Source organism: Schistosoma mansoni, chromosome 2 (genome assembly GCF_000237925.1).
Source record: "Schistosoma mansoni strain Puerto Rico chromosome 2, complete genome".
Taxonomy (NCBI): Eukaryota; Metazoa; Platyhelminthes; class Trematoda; order Strigeidida; family Schistosomatidae; genus Schistosoma; species Schistosoma mansoni.
In genome coordinates, this window is record NC_031496.1 from 27,625,266 (window position 1) to 27,645,508 (window position 20,243).

At 35.2% G+C, this 20,243-nt stretch overlaps 1 protein-coding gene and 1 non-coding gene across 2 annotated transcripts in view; one reads left to right on the top strand and one right to left on the bottom strand.

The window, feature by feature from the left end:
- Positions 1-2,336: 2,336 nt before the first annotated feature.
- The window catches only part of Smp_146060 (putative tuberin), a gene marked incomplete at both ends in the record, with an annotated part of 53,925 nt that continues 36,018 nt past the window's right edge, over positions 2,337-20,243 (top strand). Inside the window, 15 exons of the mRNA XM_018796272.1 lie at positions 2,337-2,445; positions 2,488-2,598; positions 2,634-2,683; positions 2,717-2,774; positions 2,813-3,147; positions 3,193-3,356; positions 6,052-6,240; positions 6,436-6,871; positions 7,749-7,892; positions 10,685-10,747; positions 11,969-12,163; positions 14,661-14,851; positions 15,750-15,870; positions 16,901-17,023; positions 18,943-19,048. Of these exons, the coding sequence (XP_018650501.1) occupies positions 2,337-2,445; positions 2,488-2,598; positions 2,634-2,683; positions 2,717-2,774; positions 2,813-3,147; positions 3,193-3,356; positions 6,052-6,240; positions 6,436-6,871; positions 7,749-7,892; positions 10,685-10,747; positions 11,969-12,163; positions 14,661-14,851; positions 15,750-15,870; positions 16,901-17,023; positions 18,943-19,048 (2,395 nt within the window). The remainder of the gene's footprint in view (positions 2,446-2,487; positions 2,599-2,633; positions 2,684-2,716; positions 2,775-2,812; positions 3,148-3,192; positions 3,357-6,051; positions 6,241-6,435; positions 6,872-7,748; positions 7,893-10,684; positions 10,748-11,968; positions 12,164-14,660; positions 14,852-15,749; positions 15,871-16,900; positions 17,024-18,942; positions 19,049-20,243) is intronic.
- On the bottom strand, positions 11,042-11,108 carry Smp_tRNA_01828_Gln_TTG.1.1. The gene has a single exon. It is a non-coding gene (tRNA).

Below are 20,243 nucleotides of genomic sequence, written 5' to 3' on the forward strand. Positions count from 1 at the left end.
GTCTGGTAAGTTCACCGTCAGCTAGATGTGGATGCTCATTGGGATTTCTTGCTGCTCACGATCTTATGTGCTATACAAAGCATTCTGTTCCACTAACGGTCCGCAAAATCTGCAAGCAGCCTACAGCCATCAAGAACAGCTCTTCCTTTGCTGAGCCGCAAAAGGCACTGTTGGGCGGAATACAAACGAACTAGTAACAACAGCACATACAGGCAATACAAACAATTAAGAAACATATGCACACAGAGAATAAGAGAAGACAGGCTTCAGTTCTAGACGGAGCTTATCGATAAAATTATCTTCAATCTGAAAAGCTTATCCCGTTATGCAGCCTCTCTTCGACAAGCCAAAACCGGAATTTCCCAGCTGCTACGTCCTAATAGCCCGACCTGCAACGGCGGTGGCGCCTCTAACCTCCCGGCTGAACTGTGCTCTCAGACATTCTAACCAACCCACACTAACTATATTGATGGGAGTTCCACCTCTAACTCCACAAGACTTTCCAAAGTGAATCTGAGCGCTCAAATCACACCAATTTTCAAAGGAGGTCGACGCAGCGAACCTTCAAGTTACCGACCGGCGACTCTTCTCTCTATACCTTTAAAAAATTATGTAGTCCTTGATATGCGATGGCATACACGACTACTTATTATCCTTAAACCTCTTACCCCGACAGCGTGGTTTCAGTAAGGGTTACTCTTGTACAACCAAGCTGCTGACTACGGTGGACAAATAGACAAGCACCCTTGATCACAAGGGGAAGGTTGACGTCATTTGCCTTGATATCTCAAAAGCTCTGGTGAGGCAAACCATATATGTCTTATCAATAAGGTCAAAAGATAAGGTATCAAATCACCGTTAATTGATTGGTTTACTTCATATCTAGAAAATGGACATTTTAAGTTCAGGGTTAGCTTCAATTTCTCTCGGAATAAGGAATTCCTAGTGGGTTCTCTCAGGGTTTAGTACCAGGACCTCTTCTTTGTTTATTTATGTAAACAATCTTTCACAGCATGTGTCGTCAGATTTGTTATTTTTTGCTGATGATGTGAAATTTTGGAGAGAGATCCTTCCGTGACATGTTGCAGACTTCAGCTGCAACATAAGCAACTCTCTAGAGGTATCCCAGGTTGAAAAAGAGTGTTGGCACTCCTCGATTTGAAGTCTTACGCTAACTACACCAAGAATACCTTCCGAGCAGATATTCCACTGGTAACATTGAAGCGCGTTTTCGGCCAGTTTGACAAAAGTTTTTACATAATCTTCAACAGTTTTATTCATCCCCATTTACAGTACGGAAACATAGTATTTCCTTCCTCACTCCCAGAGGATAAGGACACTCTGGAACGTATCCAAAGGTGAGCCACGAAATCATTTCGGGGACTCAAATTAAGGCCTATGAAGAACTTCTACTATCACTGAACCTTTACCCATTAGAGTACAAGCGTCTCAGAGGCGACCTTCTAATTGCTTACAGCATCCTTAACACTTCTTGACATCCCATTAGGCACATACTTAAGCTCAGTCTCAACACAAATCCTATGAGTGACACCCAGAAACTGGAGACTCAGCGCAGCAGAACGGACTGTAGACACACCTTTATTGATACAACGGATATTCTAGTTTTACAACTAGCAACCAGTAGTATCTTCTATATTCGATCGTTCCCGGCCAAGGGAAATCAGAAGTCAGACGAGAAGAGGTAGGAAAGATATATTTGATACGTTACCAATATATCGAGAGGCGTTCGTTCTTAGCTGACTATGGAAACGTAGGAGCTGTGTCCCACGCCGAGTTGCAACGTGATCTGGTACGGATGCATGACTGAAAGCCTTCAGTTAAACAAGTCCACTTAAACAACGTGGTCAGCATCCAATGTCGAACACTTAGAAGGCTATTGATTTTGGGGAATTATTTACAGCTACACCTTCCTTAGAGTAGTCTAATGTTGGGATTCGCTGCCTGCTGAGCTGGTCCAAGTGACTACCCAGGAGTCCTTTAAGAGAAAATTAGACATATTCCTAAGGAATCAAGATAGTATATTACTATGATTTACCATTTTTTATCTTCTACCTCTTTTATCGAAAATGTACCTAGGTTCCTGCCTGGGGGTATCGGTGATCCACTGCCACTAGATACGCAAGCTCGTTAAGTGAAAGCCCCTTCTATTCCGTTAAAATGATTGGAACCATTCGAATTTGTTCAGCTCCTATATTCTTACAAATCATCTCATATATGTCAGATAATCTTTTCGTTTGAGTGCTTTTTATATGCATCAAATGTACTTGTCTATTGAATGATCATTTTTCAAAGGCAATGAATGTTTGGCTTGAGTTATGTTTCGAAGGCACAGGCCTAGTGATACTAGCGCAGTTAAGTCTAGGAAAAAGTTTCTAAGTGAAAAGGAAAGTACTCACAAAATAAAGCACTTGAAGATTTTGATTGGTAGCGAATAAACTTGTTTTATTTAACTGATATGTCTTTTAGATAGCCTATCAGATGATGAACTCCAACCATTTTTTGTCGAAAATTCGTCCCTAATATTCCAAGTTTTTAGTGACTGTTTCTTTAGCTTTGAGTGGGATGTTAAATTAAAGGGTATATTGTTGTTATTTAGCATTTCAATTTCATAGGAAGCAGTAATTGTATTAAAGAGTTGGAGGTAGTGCTCACAGTATTTGAGGTGGTATCTTTTCATAAGTGATCTTATTTTTAGAAAGTACTGTTATTGTTGCCGGAACACATTCACCAAAGATGGCAGCATAATTGTATTAGTAGGTTTTCTGTGGTTTTAGTAACTCATTTCATCTAGTTGAAGTAATTGAGGATCTCCTGTACGAAAAGAATGCGCTCACTATCCGTAAAAGGGGAATCAGGTTATTTTTAATATGGTATCAGATACTTGGCTTGAATGCAACATCTGTCTGCCATAGAATTTTCTACAATCTGGTCCCTGAATTTGGCCCACTGATTGCAGAATATCAAAAGCGTGAAAATGATCAGCGCAAGCGCAGCCATCCTCATGCTAGAAACCTCTCAACGGATACACGTGGACAGATGATGCAAGAGTCGAAGTCCTCGAATGTTGTTGCCCCGCGCGAACGGGTTGCCCTCCTAACTGCCACTGCTCTAGGAGAGGATGAGTCGGTAAATGTTTTGATCTCTCCTCCTAAAAAATTGATAATTTTGTAGTTTGATGACAAATCCTTAGTCCTGCTTCAGTCACTTCTACATTTCCTTGTCTCAGAATCCTTCAAGATCGAGTGGTCACAACTTCGATATGAGCAACATTTAATGCAGCTATGGTTTCTGTTCGAAAAGTTAAAACATTCGTACCTCCCCGTTATTTTTCCATGGTAAGTGCTTTAGAATGTTGGTAATAAAATATGTCTAACGGTTTATGATCATCGATCTAGAGACTTTCTACTCGATGAATCGTGCTATACTCTGAAAGTTTACTTATCATACAAGGCCGTTGCGAATAGAGGATATTCTTAGTTTTACTGGTTTTCTTTCATAGGTGTCTTTGAAGTTTTAGTCGTGTACTTTTTGATCATCGAGCAAGCAATGGCTATGTTAGGAGTAGAGTACTAGGTAAGGGTGGCAGATCGATTGACGAGTTTGTAAGTCTTCATCAACTGAAGTGGTTGAGACATGTTACGTATGCTCGACGAACTCTTACCTCGACGGTCAATGCTTTATGGTGTAGGAGAAAGCTGATGGTGACCAAACCAAAATGTGGCACCAGTCTATAGATAGGTATAGACTACCTTTTGTTAGGGTTTGCGTGATTATCAAAACCAACAGAGACAAATGAAATAGCTGAAAATCGTTTGAGATTGCCCAGGTGCATTCGTTCTTTGTCTTTCTTCAAATTCTGAGATCCTAATGTTTTTTTGTCGTTTTTATTCCATTAATTTCTATTTTCTCGAGTCGTATCTTCAATGCCTAATCCTTCCTATTACCACTGATACTGTTACAACCTCTACTATTTTGGGGTTCTGACGTGACGTTTTTATCTCTCTGTGCCAATAGATCATGGCAACTTGAACAGATGTGCATACGTACCAGGTCCTACATTGTGATTGACTGACAAGGCATAGCTATTCCTGACATTACAATCAGCCAGTCATTTGCGAAGTAGAATCTTTCACATCCATGCATCAGTTCATTCAGTATAATTCGGTGCTCGAAGTGCTGCTGTTGGTGGTCAATATCAATATTTGTGGAGCAAACACGATATCTAAGCTAGCGACGAATCTGAAAGACTTCATATCAAAGATACGTATAATGAAAAGTGTCCTAGTTCTTGGTCGACTACTGTATTCGAAGTACTACTCGCAAATTATATGGCTAGTAACCATGTCTTTTACATCTGAAATTACCTATTGACAATTCGCTTTATTAAGCCGAAGAATTCAAGCATTTTATATTTCTGTAGTTATACGTTCTTTCGGGTTCTGTCCTCATGTGGTATTCCATTGTTCTTATGTTCGGATAATCATGTCGCTTAGTCTAGTATTGATATGCTAGGTAACACACGTTACTGTTATTTTTCGGTTTATGTGGATGTTTAACTATAGAAAAACAATGTTTACTATTCAAAAATTTTTACTACATAAATATACAAGGGTTTTATGTTTAGAATCAGTGTTTTTCTGTCATCAGTGGATTCACATACGTGTATGCTATTATTTAATATAACACGGGATGGAAAAATAAGGTTGATGGGCTATGGTTTTACATTTCCAAATATCTGTACTATTTTTAGAGTAAGCAGTTTTTGGAATAAGAGTGTTGGACAGCTTTTGACAACTTGTCAACTACTCATTACTTTCTAAAAATATATCAACGGTCGCAGCCTTTCCTTAGTTGAGTTTATCTACATTGCCGGATCTATTCTATATCGACTTCGCATTAAACAATAAGGTGGTCTGCGATCGGTTTGTAAGTTGCACTAAAAGGCTTATTTTTAGCAGTTTCAAATCTTAATTTCTCGTTCAGGATTTCTGTTTTCAATTACTGAAACTAACCACGTAATGTTTTTGTCTTGTTAATAGCCTAGGTTCAATTAGTTCATAGTTTCAGTATTTATCTCAAAATATTAAAAGGCTTGTTTGTTTTCTTGTATTTTCATATTAAGACGTAAATAAACAAACAGCCCACACATATCCAAATACAACTAACCGAGTGCGTTGGTGTGCTCGACTTTGAGTCACGTCTTGTTTGTAAATTAGTAATACTGCCAGACTGCTTGAACTGAAGTAAATGTAAAAAAGGTTCAGAGATGACTTGTGTGGCGCATATGCATTCAGTGCCTCTCTGTACCAATATTTATGTGTTTAAACAAATAAAATAAAACAGAGATGATACCTATTAGTTACGAACCACGTTGTATAGCCATGGATATATTCTAATTTCCGTAGTTTATGTATAAAACTACATGACTTGCCCTCTAATCAATATTTCTGTATATACCCTGTCCCTCTCATAGGCTAAACTATTGAAAAGATTCTTGAAAAGTTCTGTTGCTTCATTGGACTTTTTGTTTTCTGTCTGTTACTGTTTGTTGTGCAGGAGGAGAGCAATATTCCACGTAATGCATGGCTTTGTTGGTAGGATAGGGTCTACGCAGGTTGGAAAATCTGGATAAGGTGTAATTGGTGACAAATAACAAGTTTTTGATGTCTAACTTATTTATTGTTTCAACTTCCACTTTATCTACTGTAATTTGAAGAACCAATTGATAAGCTATGATTCTAAGGAGAGATATACTTTTGATAAATCTAAAACCCTAAATTTCATTGTTAAGGTCTCAACTAACTTCACAGATACCAATGTAAATGCTGAAGTAGATTAGTTTAGCCAAATGCTTTGTTCTTTGTTTTAAGGTTAATTGTATGAATGCTTCAATCCAGAGACCATTTTTTAATCATGAACGGTGTGGCTGTGGAATGTGTTTTTACAAAGTATCCATATTATGAACTCATTCTTGTTTAGTTTAAGAGTGATATGTTTTTGTTGATTTCTTTATTCCTATTTATTGTACAGTTTATCTCCTTTATACTCAATATATTCGCCCTCGACTTCATCCCAAGTGAACAACACAGTCCCATTAACTTCAAATATTTTACAGGATTACCCAATCCATCCATCACGTCTTTCATACTATCAGTTAGAATTCGCCTGCTGGTTGGCAACTTTTGTATATACTGGTCCACGGGAATCAAGTCATGCTATGTGAGTTCTTGCTGTTTTGGGGTTATGTGTATAGTTCGCCTTTTTAAGTTGAAAATGTGTGGATAAAGCCGAGTGGTATTTACATAATGAGTAGTGTTAAAGGATTATGAACTTTCTCACTTTCACTCATCAATTTTGCGAAGCATATGCTATGCAGTTTGTAAGACTTATTAAACAAGATGTTTTTTTGTTTAGCTCTTCGGACGGTGGCTTCGATTCAAATTTTACTATCCATGGTTCTGTAGTTGGTACTACTGGCCCATCTTTTAACCTGGCTGGCAGTTTCCCATGGGATACACATGGTGATCCAAACGACTTTCTTCTCTCTCGACATTTCCGCTCATTCATAGGTTGTCCTGGACATGGTGAATTCGAATCTGGATCATATTCAAAGGCTAACAGTTACGCCAAACTTTCGAGTTCTCCACCTGTTCAAGTACCAATTTATCTGCGAAATGGTGACGAGAACTTTGTCCAGGAACCAACTAACCTGGCTGCTTCAAACCTCTCTCCTAAACTAAACAGTTATTCGGTCAAAGATACTGCTGTAATTCCTTCCACTGTCCAAACATCTCCACTTCCACAAAAATTTATTTTCACTGAACCATTCTTTAATTACGATGAAAAAGTCGTAAGTAAACATTTTAATTAGAACGTGTTAACATTTGGCGGTGAGTGAGTAATTCGATTGGATGAATTTACCTTATTCAGAATCTTTTTGCTATCCGGCTGCAAATTTTTTAGTGTCCAAGCTACGTAATAAGTAAATCTCTCTCTAGTTTTGTCCTACCGATAACCCCAACAGTTCATTGGTATTTTTTTTACTTAGGATGTGATTGAACTATCACTGACGGTTACCACGCCCTCGCGTATATCTATTTCGTCTACTGGCTCATCATAGGCAGTCTAGGACGCTTCTTACTTAAGGTTTTATGTGTCGTAGAAACTGAGCTGTTTGTCGATATAATAAAGATAATCTTTTTACTAGGGTATGGGAGCTGAAGAATTCATAGGTTCTGAACACTAAATAGTAAGTTAATCATTTGAAGTAATGGTAGTTGTACACAATTAATGGTATCAGTCCTCATATCGTTGATTAAAGCAAACAGTTATACTTCTTAGTATTGATTTAATTCATAGCATTACTTTGTTGTGTGTATGCAACCGTCCCGAATAAAATTGTTCAACTTTTATTGAAACTATGAGAGTACTTGAATCTATTTTCGATAGATACTTTCTAGATGAAAATAATTTTATATCCTACATATTATTTTCTATAAAATTGCCTTGAGGAGAGACAGGTATTAATATTTTTGAATTATAATTAAATACTGGACTCATTGCTTACCATTGGATTGATTTATGTAATTTGAAGATTAATCTGCTCTTGCAATTATTTAGCTCCAGGAAACAAATAATTCATAATATTATGATTGAAAGTCGTATAAGTGTTTTCTGATTGTTTAATCATCAGTTTAAACGTATTTACAAATAATTTTATTCTTCAGGTTTCTATGGTTCATGAAGTGTTATATGGATGTAGACAAAATATTAATTTGGTACAGGATATTTTACATCAGGCATTGCTTCTTCCTTTGGAATGTCACAAAGCTCTTTTCTTTATCGTTACAGTTTATGGTTCATGGTTGGAAGTAAGTGTTTCCAAGATTATAAATTTTTGTCACATTTTCGAACTCCTGGAGGTATTTTCAAGTACTTTAAAACTTAGCTTATATGTGGTAAAAAATGATTCACTTTTAGTTAGCATCAGTTTTATGTGATCCGTTCATTATATACAATCAATTAATTTAGATAACTAAGAACTGTCCTCGCGAACCATAAATTGAGATTAACCTGATGTCTAATCGTTAAATTGTCGTTTCTCTTTTTCGGATTCTATCTTTATGTTCAAAATGCATTCTTTGATCTTTGTAGTTTAGTCGGTAAGCTGTCGTTGTCTTTTTATGCAGCACCATATGTGCCAACTTCATACATATGTAATAACCTATGAAAACGTCTTCACAAGTGACCAGCAGCTTTTTCTGTTAAATTTGAGTTTGTTTGGTTGTTGTTAACACTTGTTTTGTCATTGTTCCCATAGTCATATCGGTTACCTTTTTCTCCGACCTAATTCTTGGGCTTATAGTTGCTTTTGATTTCTCTAGTTGATTGATAAATTGAATAAATATGTTTATTGCTTGCTAAATAACTTGAGTACCGAGCTCTTAGAGATTCTCTTGTCTTCTTTATAATGCCTCTTTTTAAGATTTGAACGCTTCCTTAATCGAACGCACATCCACAGTTGTCTAAATGTATTGGTATAAGTGGAAATATACTATGGCCTTTGATAACTGATTGGTGTTTATGTACGGGAAGATGAAGATTAGATTCGATCCTATTAGCAATATACACAAACGAATGTTGATCAAGGAACCGTAAATCAAGGCTGACGGCGGTAGTTTTGAACTATTTGTGTCACTCAAATAGAATAACATCCCTGTGCTAGGATTCACAAGGCTTGTAGCGATTTAAAGCAAGTTACAGAGTAAGATGTAATGAAACCATAGCAAAACGCTGCAACTGGATTTTAATTACGTACAATTTTTTTAATCCTAAACTTGTAATTATTTATCTTGTAATTACTTGTATTAACTCCATTTTTAACTTTCCATTTCTTGCACTCATCTTCAGTCATATTTCTATGCTATATCTTTCAGCTCAGTGCTTTTTCTAATATCAGACTTCCATGAAAGAGATGTTAGTTTTATAACTTATCTGACAAAAAGCCATGTATTAGAATTATAAGATTTACCGTTCCATAAATTGTCTCAGCGTACTTAGATGCAAAATGGTGTGTCATATTGAAATAATCCAGGTCTCTATATGGTCTTCATAGTGTCCTACATTTACTGAATAATCGTAGTACACTGTACCGATTTTAATGAATCATAACGAGTATTTACACTTTCATTCTCATCACTTTGAGAATGAGACTAGCTATCCTGGTTTATTTCACAAAATAAAATAAATTCTTATTACCGTTTACAATTATTTTTTCTGGTTAGCGTTTTAATTGTAATTGTAAACCGGAGAGACTAGTCGAGGACAGAAAAGGGAAGACAATCACGGAGACTCAAGAACAGAGGAAAAGATGGGCAGAATACTTCGAGGAACTGCTGAATAGGCCAGCTCTGTTGAATCCACCGGACATTGAAGCAGCACACACAGACCTTCCTACATCTGTCACTCCACCAACGACCGAGGAAATCAAGATGGCTATCAGACAAATCAAGAATGGAAAGACAGCAGGATCTGACAATATATCAGCTGAAGCACTGAAGTCAGACATTGAAGTAACTGGAAAGAGGGATACCTCATCAGGATACCAAAGAAAGGAGATCTGGGAGAATGTGAGAATTACAGAGGCATCACACTGTCGTCAGTTTCTGGAAAATTTTTCAATAGAGTGTTGCTTAACCGGATAAAGGAAAAAGTAGACACCCAACTTCGGGATCCCGTAAGGGACGATCGTGCACAGACCGAATTGCGACACTGAATCATCACGAAACTCGTCACTATACATCAACTTCACTGTGAGAAGGCGTTTGACAGTGTGGACAGGAGAACATTATGAAAACTTCCTCGACACTATGGAGTCCCTGAGAAAATTGTCCACATTATCCAGAACTCATACGACGGAATCAATTAGACGATTTGGACTTCGCAGGTGACCTAGCCCTCCTATCTCATACACACGAACAAATACAGATGAAGACAACTAATGTAGTAGCAGCCTCTGCATCAATAGACCTCAACATACACAAAGGAAAAAAACAAGATTCTCAAATACAACACGGAGAACGCCAAGCTAATCGCGCTCGATAGAGAAACTCTGGAAGATGTGGAAATATCCACGTCCCTGGGAAGCATCATTGATGAACAAGGAGGATCTGATGCGGATGTAGAGGCGACGATTGGCAAAGCGAAGGTTGTTATACCACAGTTGGATAACATAAGGAACTCAAAACCACTGTCAACCAATATCGAAGTCACGATCTTCAATACAAACGTCATGATAGTTAGTCCTACTGTACGGAGCTGAAACATGGAGAACTACTACGACCATCATCGAAAACGTACAAGTATTTGTAAACAATTGTCTACGCAACATACTCAATGTCCATTGGTCGGATACCATGAGCAGCAGCCTTCTGTGGGAGAAGAAAAACCAGCATCTAACTGAAGAGAAAATTAAGAATATATATATATATATATAACCATTAACACACGTCATTATTATTCAGTGAATTGCTGATTTCATTAATATTTTGTCTTAAATTGTTAAAGGTGGTTGTATGTAGTTCCATTTTAGCTAGTAATAAATATAATAGTCTTTGCCCATAATGACTAACTACTGTTATTACTTTGTGTTATTCAAATTTAGAACAAACACAATCGCCCAATTTTTATGCAAGCTTCAGATAGTCCAGTAAAAAGTATTACTCCGGTTAGTTTCGAATTTGTTGATCTACCTCTTTCTAAACAGTTTGATATTTGTTTTCTCTAACTTTTAAAAGCATAATAGATAAGTTGACTTTATCTCAAATATATTCATTAATTAGTGTTCAACTGTTCGTCCATACTAAGCATGACATTAAAAGAATCATCATAATAGAATTAAAAAAACACTGTTAGCTTTGGTAAGCAAAGATGGATAGTGGCTAGCAGTGGAATCCAGGACGCGCGTTTCGTCCTGTTTGGGACTCGTCAGCCGGATGTACCTGCATCTCAGAGTTGATGTTCACTCTGGGACTCGAACCCAGTACCTTTCGCTTCAAACGCTATCGCGTTATCCACTCGGCCACTGAGTCCTGATAGCCACTTGCTTGTGCGATGGGGTGAAGTTTAAATTCATTCAGTATTGTTTGTTTGAATCTTCCCTGTTCGCTTTGGCTGCTAAGAACACTAACCTACTGTAAAAGTACTCAAAAATGTTCTGTTTTAGAAACTGACTGTGGTTTTCATTCCTAGGAATACTAGGTTAAATAAATGGCAAACTTTTATCCCGTTTGTTAAATTTCCATTTTTTCATTAAGCTAATACTTTGTAACTATCATAATATAGTAAACTAAGAGTCATTTCGCAGTGTTATCTTCCTCCTAACACAGTTTCTAATATAACAAGTTGGACAACTAATATAAAGGTATCTTTTACTGCATCATAAATGACAATATTTTAAAGATGGTAAGTTGTCTGCAGGTAGAATAGGAGATTCAAATTTGCGTAAACAAAATTAAGTCGTGATAGGTGACGTAAACGGCTTTTGTCGAGTAAACGTCATACATGCATATCTTTTGCTCATTTATTGCCACCTAAATAAAGTTTCATTAAGTTGACTGTATTTCATTACCTTGTTTAGCTTCATTATGACACCTTCTAGATTGAATAAGTGATATTTTGAATTATTTCCTTATCGTTTGCTCCCCAGAATGACTTTATATACACTGGTGTTTTACTTAAATTTAAGTTGTATATGGCTTTATATGACATTATTATTGTACAGTTTATGCTATGCAATACTGTAAGTAAGAAATACTTGTTTTAAATTTTACTTTCGCTAAGTATGCAAATATTACATTAATTATATGGTTGTCAAATGCCGTTCATAAAAAAATAAACTTTTCCAATCATGTAAATGTAAAAAAATTTTCTTCTTGCGTAAACTCAGTCAGCGAAATCACAAGTAAACGCATCTTCAATAGAACACAGTCAAATGCTTAAAATGAATGGCCGTATGAATGATCTTAAACAAATTCAACAGTCACAAATTGAAGATTTTCCTATCGATGAAACTAAATCTAAGGATGATGTTGGCCTCAATGATCCAGAAGAATTAAAAGGTTGTTTACAGAATACAATTCAGGTTAGCTTTAGCGTCATTAACATTTAAATAATTAACTAACAAACTTGATTGTTCACTAGTTACTTTAGAATAATATTATTTATTGTTTATTTTGTTTTGCTTACTTACTTGCTTACCCATTTCTAGTTACATTTACATGCAGATCTCAGTGATCAATAATGATTATTGATTTCGTATGTTTGTTCAACCGATTTACTTAATGTTGCGACCTGTATTAAGGATGCAACCAAGTTTTGCACACAATTAATTTATTCATATCCATTTTCAAGTAATAATAATGTTTTAATTCTATTTGCTTGAAAAACCTTTCAAGTTATTTTACCATATATAAAATATATTTAATTAATTTCTTAAATTTATATAATGTGCTGACCTCTCTGTAAATTATTGATTGCTTTAAATGGTAAAATTCTATTTCTTCAAGTCCAATGACATTATTGTATATACATTAGTTTGAAATGAGTATTTCAAGATTTCATCTATCGGGTAGTGGTTAAGAAGTTTTGATCTAATACAAGATCTGGTATTTATTGTAGCCTTTAAAAAGATTTCCCTAACCAAGAATGTGAAAACTTTTGTTTTCCTGAAGATCCTTAGCTGATTTTCGTCAACACTGAAATCACATACACTAACTACTGTCTTATTATTTATATGATTGCCCTGTAAGATCGGACTACACAAAAAGATGATCGGTAATTTGAAATCAAGATGGTGTTATGACACTTCATTAGCAAGCTGTTCTTTCAATTGAGAACCAGTTTCAAACGATAAATGTGGCTTGAATGGTGTAATAAGAAGACGAAGATTATCAGAACTATAGCATATATTAGCTCAATACTTTTCGAACAATTTGATCACACATATGCTTGTTAAGGTTATTTATACATGAAAAGTTAAAAGGTCAACTAGACGAATGGAACGTAAAACGAAAGATAATAAGGAAGATAATGTTAAAAGCAATATAAAATTCATCACCCTGGATAATAAATCCATTTTGCCAGAGATGGTTTAGCGCGGGAACAGACTGTTTTTGAACACAAAAGGGGTTTGAATTTCTGTATGTCCACGACCACGATAAACCTAAGTATACACCCTTGAACGCTTTTATACAAAACCGCAAGAGCCGAGTATGATGTTTCTCCTATCGTTTATTGGTCGTATGAACTGTTTTTTGAATAATCTACGCAACGTTTGACCATTCTTATGAGGTTTTTTTCTGTATTCTGTGATGAATGGTTGCATATTTATATCATTTGTATTTGTACGCCAGTCAATGTTTGCAGTGACTAATAACGAATTACTACCTAATAATGATAATCCATATTTGAAGTCGTTGTAATCTAAGGGTGATAGAATACAAAGCTTACTGGTTCATAAAGTTTATTTCAATGTGGCCACTGCAGTCATAACCGACTTCTTCCATAGCCCGAGATTTCCTTAGGTATTCCCTCTCTCTTTCTATATATATATATACATATATATATATATATATATATATATATATATATATATATATACTTAACAATGAGGCCAGTAACAGTTATCACTGATATGTGTGACGGCTGTGATACTGCCCAGATTCCCAGACTGAAGCAGATGGTTTTCTCAGGGGGGGTTATACCCCGAGCCTTTGACCTAAAGGTCTAGTCCACAAGGTAGTGGAGCAACTTTAGGAGATTCAGTTCCATGGTAGCCAGTGACCAACAAGAGGTTCATACACCTTTTGTTCCCTCAGGATACTGGAGCCCATGTACACCATTGATTTAGATTCAGAGTTTTCCAACTCTCCTAGGTGGATCCTCCACATCCACCAACCCGGTTAAAGCGCCGGACATTCGCTTTTCGTCATCTCGAGTTTGCAAACAACAACCCTGCCCCGAGAATGCAGTCAGTAGGACTTCCCTGGTAGTGGTTGTGTACGTGTGGTCATGTGAGAGCATTTCGAGGAGAGCGAACTCTTCCCACTTTCAGCCGTACCAGGGCATTTGGGGGCATATATATATATATATATATATATATATATATATATATATGATACTTTTATAAGTTGAGATCTCGTAATATGAAAGGACTTGTCTTGTCTAATCACCATTTACTGTTATTAGGTGTATCCAATACTTCGGATAGAGATAATTTATCAGCACAGTTACTATCCCTTTTACCTTAATGCCATTGTTGTCCAAATTTGTTTGTTCATTTACTAATCACTTACTAAACTACTCAATGATATATATTCTTAGAACGTATTCATACTGTACACTTTTTAGATTGATTATCTGCGAAAATATTCAATTAAATTATATTAGTTGTCTGTTATATTATGTAATCTCGAAAAATATTTCGGGAACATAAACACACATGTTTTACTAACCTTTTTGCGTCTTTTTCTCTATTCATCACTCAGTGAATTTTTGTTCATTTTTTCTAATATAATTTATTTGTTCAAATTATTTTTTTGTTTGTTTATCGTTGTATAACACACCCATACACTTTGTAGATTATGTTGGAAAATATGGCCAATATATTTTATGCCAGTAGTTTAAATCCTAACTTATCGGAATCACAAAATACAAACAGAATAAGTACAAGTGGAACCGATTATACAAAATATCAAATTGATTTATGCCGTTTGGTGTTACAAATTTTTCAGTTTGCTAGTAACAGTAATGAGTTAACTTCAGAGACCTGGTAAGTATACAATATAAACTTTTAAAAAGTTGTTATGGTTACATTTTACGTCTGAAAAAAAGAAACAAATTGTTACTTTTTTATATTCTCGTACGTTTGTCGTAAACAGGATCAGTTGTTTAATCACATGTTGGTTATGTTAGAAAACACTGCAACGCAACAGAAATATATCCCTCAGTTAACAACCTTAAAAGTATGTTTAAACGCCTAATTGTGTAGTTGGTCAGTTCAAATAACTATTAAGGCGGTAATATTCTAACAAAATATGAATATTTTGCCTTATGTCCAACATCTCAAACATATTAAAGATTTTATTTCATGTCATACATCATTAAACGATATGACTAATTGTAAACTACTCATACCAATCAACACTGATACTTAACCAGCCTGTAATGGTTTGAATACTAAACGATCATTTCACTTTCATGAAGCGTATTGTATCAGTCATGTACACAGACTTTCAATCCAACGATAGCCCTACTACCATTTGATGCAAGTGATTTTCAAGTAATCATCTTTTGATATGAAGACTAAAGCTTACAAACAGGAGTTTTCTGTGCCGCTAGTAAATTGAGTCAAATCACAAATTAAGTTTCCCAAGGAAGTTGCTATGGGATTTTGCAGTTAGGTTTTATCCGTTTGTGTCATTCACATCCTGAACTGTAAATTCTCCAAACATCTCTTCGATTGGATCTCTCTATTCATAGATCATTGGTGTTTTCAAAAATTCTTCATTTAAAATAGTTTAAATCTTATTTGCCTGGTGTTTGATTTCCAGTTGAGTTTCTTTCATTATGATCCTTTGTTTTTTCAATGATCTACATAGCCCCGTAATAAAAGTCGATTCTTCATGAGTATAATCATCCTTTTATTTTACTTTATTTCCTTATTTTAGGTCTAAATTATTGTCCATCCTAATGGATATAATGCGCAAAACAATGGTTAATACTTCGCCAAGTAATGTGCAGAACTACAAATGGTTGTCAAACAATAAACTTACACAGAATCTTTTTCAGGTAGGATATCTTAATAGCTGTTTATATTGTACTATAAAATTTGTGCTCCTTTTGTGAGGAAGTTTAAAGTCTTATATTTTTGCGACATGTTAAATTTACGATTACTTTGTTGACCTTATTTTCCCCATATGTTTCTGTTAACACTTAGAAATCTATGTGGTGCATGTAAGCATATCTGTTAAATCTTACCTAATAGTCCAAACTAATTGATATATGATACGGAAATCAAACTCATAATCCAACTAATGAGGAATTTTTATTTGCTCCATATTCACTTCACCTGAGATCTAGCCTCTCAAACTGCCTACTTACCTCTCTCGAAGTACTTGACATTCTCTTCTTCAAAGCATGAACCGATCAATGTTAGACCACCATTGAGATCCTGTAAGGACTGGACAACCGTTTCGTCTTAGTATGGAACTCCTCAGCAGTGCTCGTCCACGACCCTGCTCGCGGTAATAGAACCCAGAAACCGAGAGATCTCCCCAACCCTATACTGATTCTTTTCGTGATATTGATTTTTAATGAAAAGCGTCAAATGGATCAAATGTCGGTATTAAGATGTATTGTAACCTTCCCCCACTTCTTATTATATCAAGGGTACTGATGCATTAGAATAAACAGGAACCACACGTTACGTTGCCATTTCTTGCAAGTATGGCTTGTAGAGTATGCGCAGAAGACCTCGTTATAGATCTACTACACTATTCTTCCGTACATTCATCTGTAGAGAATATTAGATGCACTGTTATATGTTCATTAACCAAACCGTATCATTTTCGAGGGTGACTATTCATAGGTATACAGGAACGACGTAAAATCTATAGCCACATGTTAAACAGGGTTTTTGTAAAAGTGCCATCATCTTCTCGTTTTGTTGACTCCATAAATATTGTACCATTGTCTTCGCTCCAATGCTTACTTGTAGGAGTAGTCCTAGTGAGCTTTCTTCAACTTATATTTGGTTATATCTTTTATTTTGGTTTATATCGTAGAATTAGAGCCTACAAATCTATTTCCTTTTTTGTAGACTTTAAATGGTGCTTTATTACGTGCATCTTTATTTTCGACAATATCTTCAGAGCCATGGGACCAGTGTTTGAATATTTATTCTCAGTTAAGTCATTGGCCATCACTGATAATCGAATGGAAAGTATGTTACATAATAGTAGAAATCCCTAATTTATATATACTGTTTGTATCATTTTCAATTAAGTATCTTAATAGCAATTGGAAAAAACTGGGAAGGAGTACCTAGGACAGAGTTTGATGAAGAATCCTGGTGGGTTTATGCTCCTTTGCGAGGGGTAACAGATTAAAGGAAGGCATCTAATTGATCTGTAACTGTCGTATTATTCTTTGGTTTTTCTAGTACAAACAAGAATGGAGGAGATTCTACCTCTTACGGAATTGTCCTACGCAGTCCTTCCACGTGACTAGGGTGTGTCCATCTAAATGAGAGGGCATAATATGTTGGTAGGAAGAGGGTTCACTTAGTGAGTTTTAAAAACTATGGTTTCAAATGAACTAGTGATAAACATGCGCTATAGGATCTTAGGTGAAAGAAGGCCACATAAACCTGATTTAGTCATCAGTTACCATGGCATTGCATCTTTTCATGTTAGTATACCGTCGTATGAATTTGTATTGTAAGTTGAAGGCTGAGTAGTTTTCATACAAAACACCGCGTGTCTAGGTCTGTGCACCAGCTCACTTAATGTATTCATATAAAACTTGAGTATTTTATTGAAGAGAAGGAGTGCGATGTTTAGTAGCTTTCGTCATAATATAAGATATTCATGTTAGATTAAGGTATTTCAAGACATTTTTATTAGCCTTTTGTTATAACTGAAGTGTTGTCCATCTCTTAAGTGAAGTTGTTTTTGGAGAAATCTCTAATATGAAAGCGGATTTACACTATCATATAAATTGCCAGGAGTAGGCGTGTTTGAGTTTCTTTTGGTCTTGTAAGCCACAATTATAAGTTGTTAGTAATTCTAACTATGATTGCTATTATCCGAGATGTTTATCCACATAAAGCATGTAATGAGGATATTACTGTGATCTGTAAACATAGACAGCAAATGTGCTAGAGTTCTGTTATCGTAACAGCGGATATTTGAGAACAAGAAGCATATGTGTGCAGCAGTATATTTGTAAAGGAGAATCATAGTGTCACGCTACGGAATGCTCAAAAATGGAACGGAAGGTCAAAGGTCATGTTTTTATAAACAAAAAATTTAGTCAGTGATTGTAATTGTACAAATTATGGGAATCAATGTAATGCAAATAATGGCGAAAACCAATTACAAAATAAATCTATTTTAACTATCTCCACATAGCTCCCCGTGGAGTGTCCGGAGGTAACACTGGTATGCCAAGCAAATCGAGGAAAAGAAGATTGCATGCCTACAAAAATAAACACAAAGAAAACTCAAAAATAAATATGTAATAGTATTTTGCGGAAAAAATAGTTTTTGCTAATAGATGTATGTATATTACGCGATATGACATGCACATTAGTGTTAGTGTACAGAGTTATGTGTATGTAGTTGAGCACTACGAAAATGAAAATGCAATCAATAATAGTGTCTTAGGTTGACAATGATTATAAAATACGCAACTATGCAGGACACATCAATCATGATAAATCGACGCGGATGAAAAGAGGAATGACAAAACTTTCAAAATAGCTTTCATGTTTAAAGGAATGATAATTATCGAAGTAAATATCATAGGGCATATAGCATTTTACAGAGAATGACAACCTTCACGCATAAATGCGGGCTAAGCGGTGTTGTCATATTGCAAGTAGCACCATAACACTAAGACAGTAAAGTTCAAAATAATACTGGTTGCTGCGAAAACTTCAAAAAATCACAATATTATTCATTTAGGCCAACCGCAACAAGTTCATATATATGAATTATGATATATTCGAGCATCGACCTCCTGAAGTATTTAAAAAAAGATTATTAGCGAAGTTGAGAGGTTGTCATATTGTCTTTGATTATTTTGGTTTCGATATCTTTTTTTCCCTTGTTCTCTCTCCTTGTTATTATTATCCTACAGAAAGTTATGCGAATGTTAACATGTACAATGTCTAAATTGGTATACGGTGTAGATTTGTCAGATTTACCTCAAGAAAAGAAAGGACCTCGAATTAAGCGTTTAGCAGGTATTTTCATTTTATGCCATCTATACATCTCTATTTTATTTGTATGTAAAATAACAGCTAGTTATACAAAACATTAAGAAATTAAATTCACTTAGTATTACTTGTTTGAATCTTCCCATTAGTGTTTAGGATTGCAAGTGGTCAGTCTCTTATTAGGATATATGTTATCAGGACTCAGTAGCTGAGTGGAGAACGCGATGGCGTTTGAAGCGAAAGGTACTGGGTTGGAGTCCCAGAGTGAACATCAACTCTGAGATGCAGATACATCCAACTGACGAGTCCCAAACAGGACGAAACGCGCCTTGTCCTGGATTCCACTGCTAGCCACTATCCATCTTTGCTTATTAAGAAATTAAATTTTTTTCGTACATTTCATGTAACATTATGCTATTATTAGTTATCGTTCAAGTGTACTTTCACATGAAAAATGTAATATGAATAGATAGGCAGATAGATAGATATAGTACAAGCTAAGTAGAAAGTTCATGTAAATTAACTCTACACACATGCATATTACAAATAGGTATAGTTTAGTAAAGTGTTTTACATTTTTATTCTTAAATTTCTCATTACCTTTTTAACTAAATTCAAAGAATAAATTATTTTTCAAAAAAATAATTTTATTCTATATATACACATATATGTCGATATAAATTTATTATACGTAGATGTTTTAGATAAACATGCGAAATGGGCAAATCTACCATCATCTCATAATTTTCTATCTATTTAATTTATTATTTCGCCCGAATAATAATAATAATCGTTATTTGCACAACTATTATGGGACATAAGTTAATGTTCATAATCATGATAAAGAATTCAATGATGGTGAGCAAAAATAATCTAAATTTTCCCAAAAAAATGAAAACAAACAAATAAAATAAACAATAACCAATGAATCTGAAGTAGAAACATCACGAAATGTTACGTATATGAATTATGTCGTTCTGAATAAATAATGCATTCAGATCACCTAATGAATTTATTATTATTATTATTATTAGTAATGTAATGCATGCTACTTGTTTTGACTGATATAAGTAGTATATAACATCGATCAGATTTGGAATACCTGTAAAAAAAAGGTTGAAAAAATTGAACAAAAACATAAAGGAATTGAGAATTAGGAATATCATGAAGGATGTAAAAGACAGCTGATGGAAGATGTGCGAATTATATATTTATTGTATGG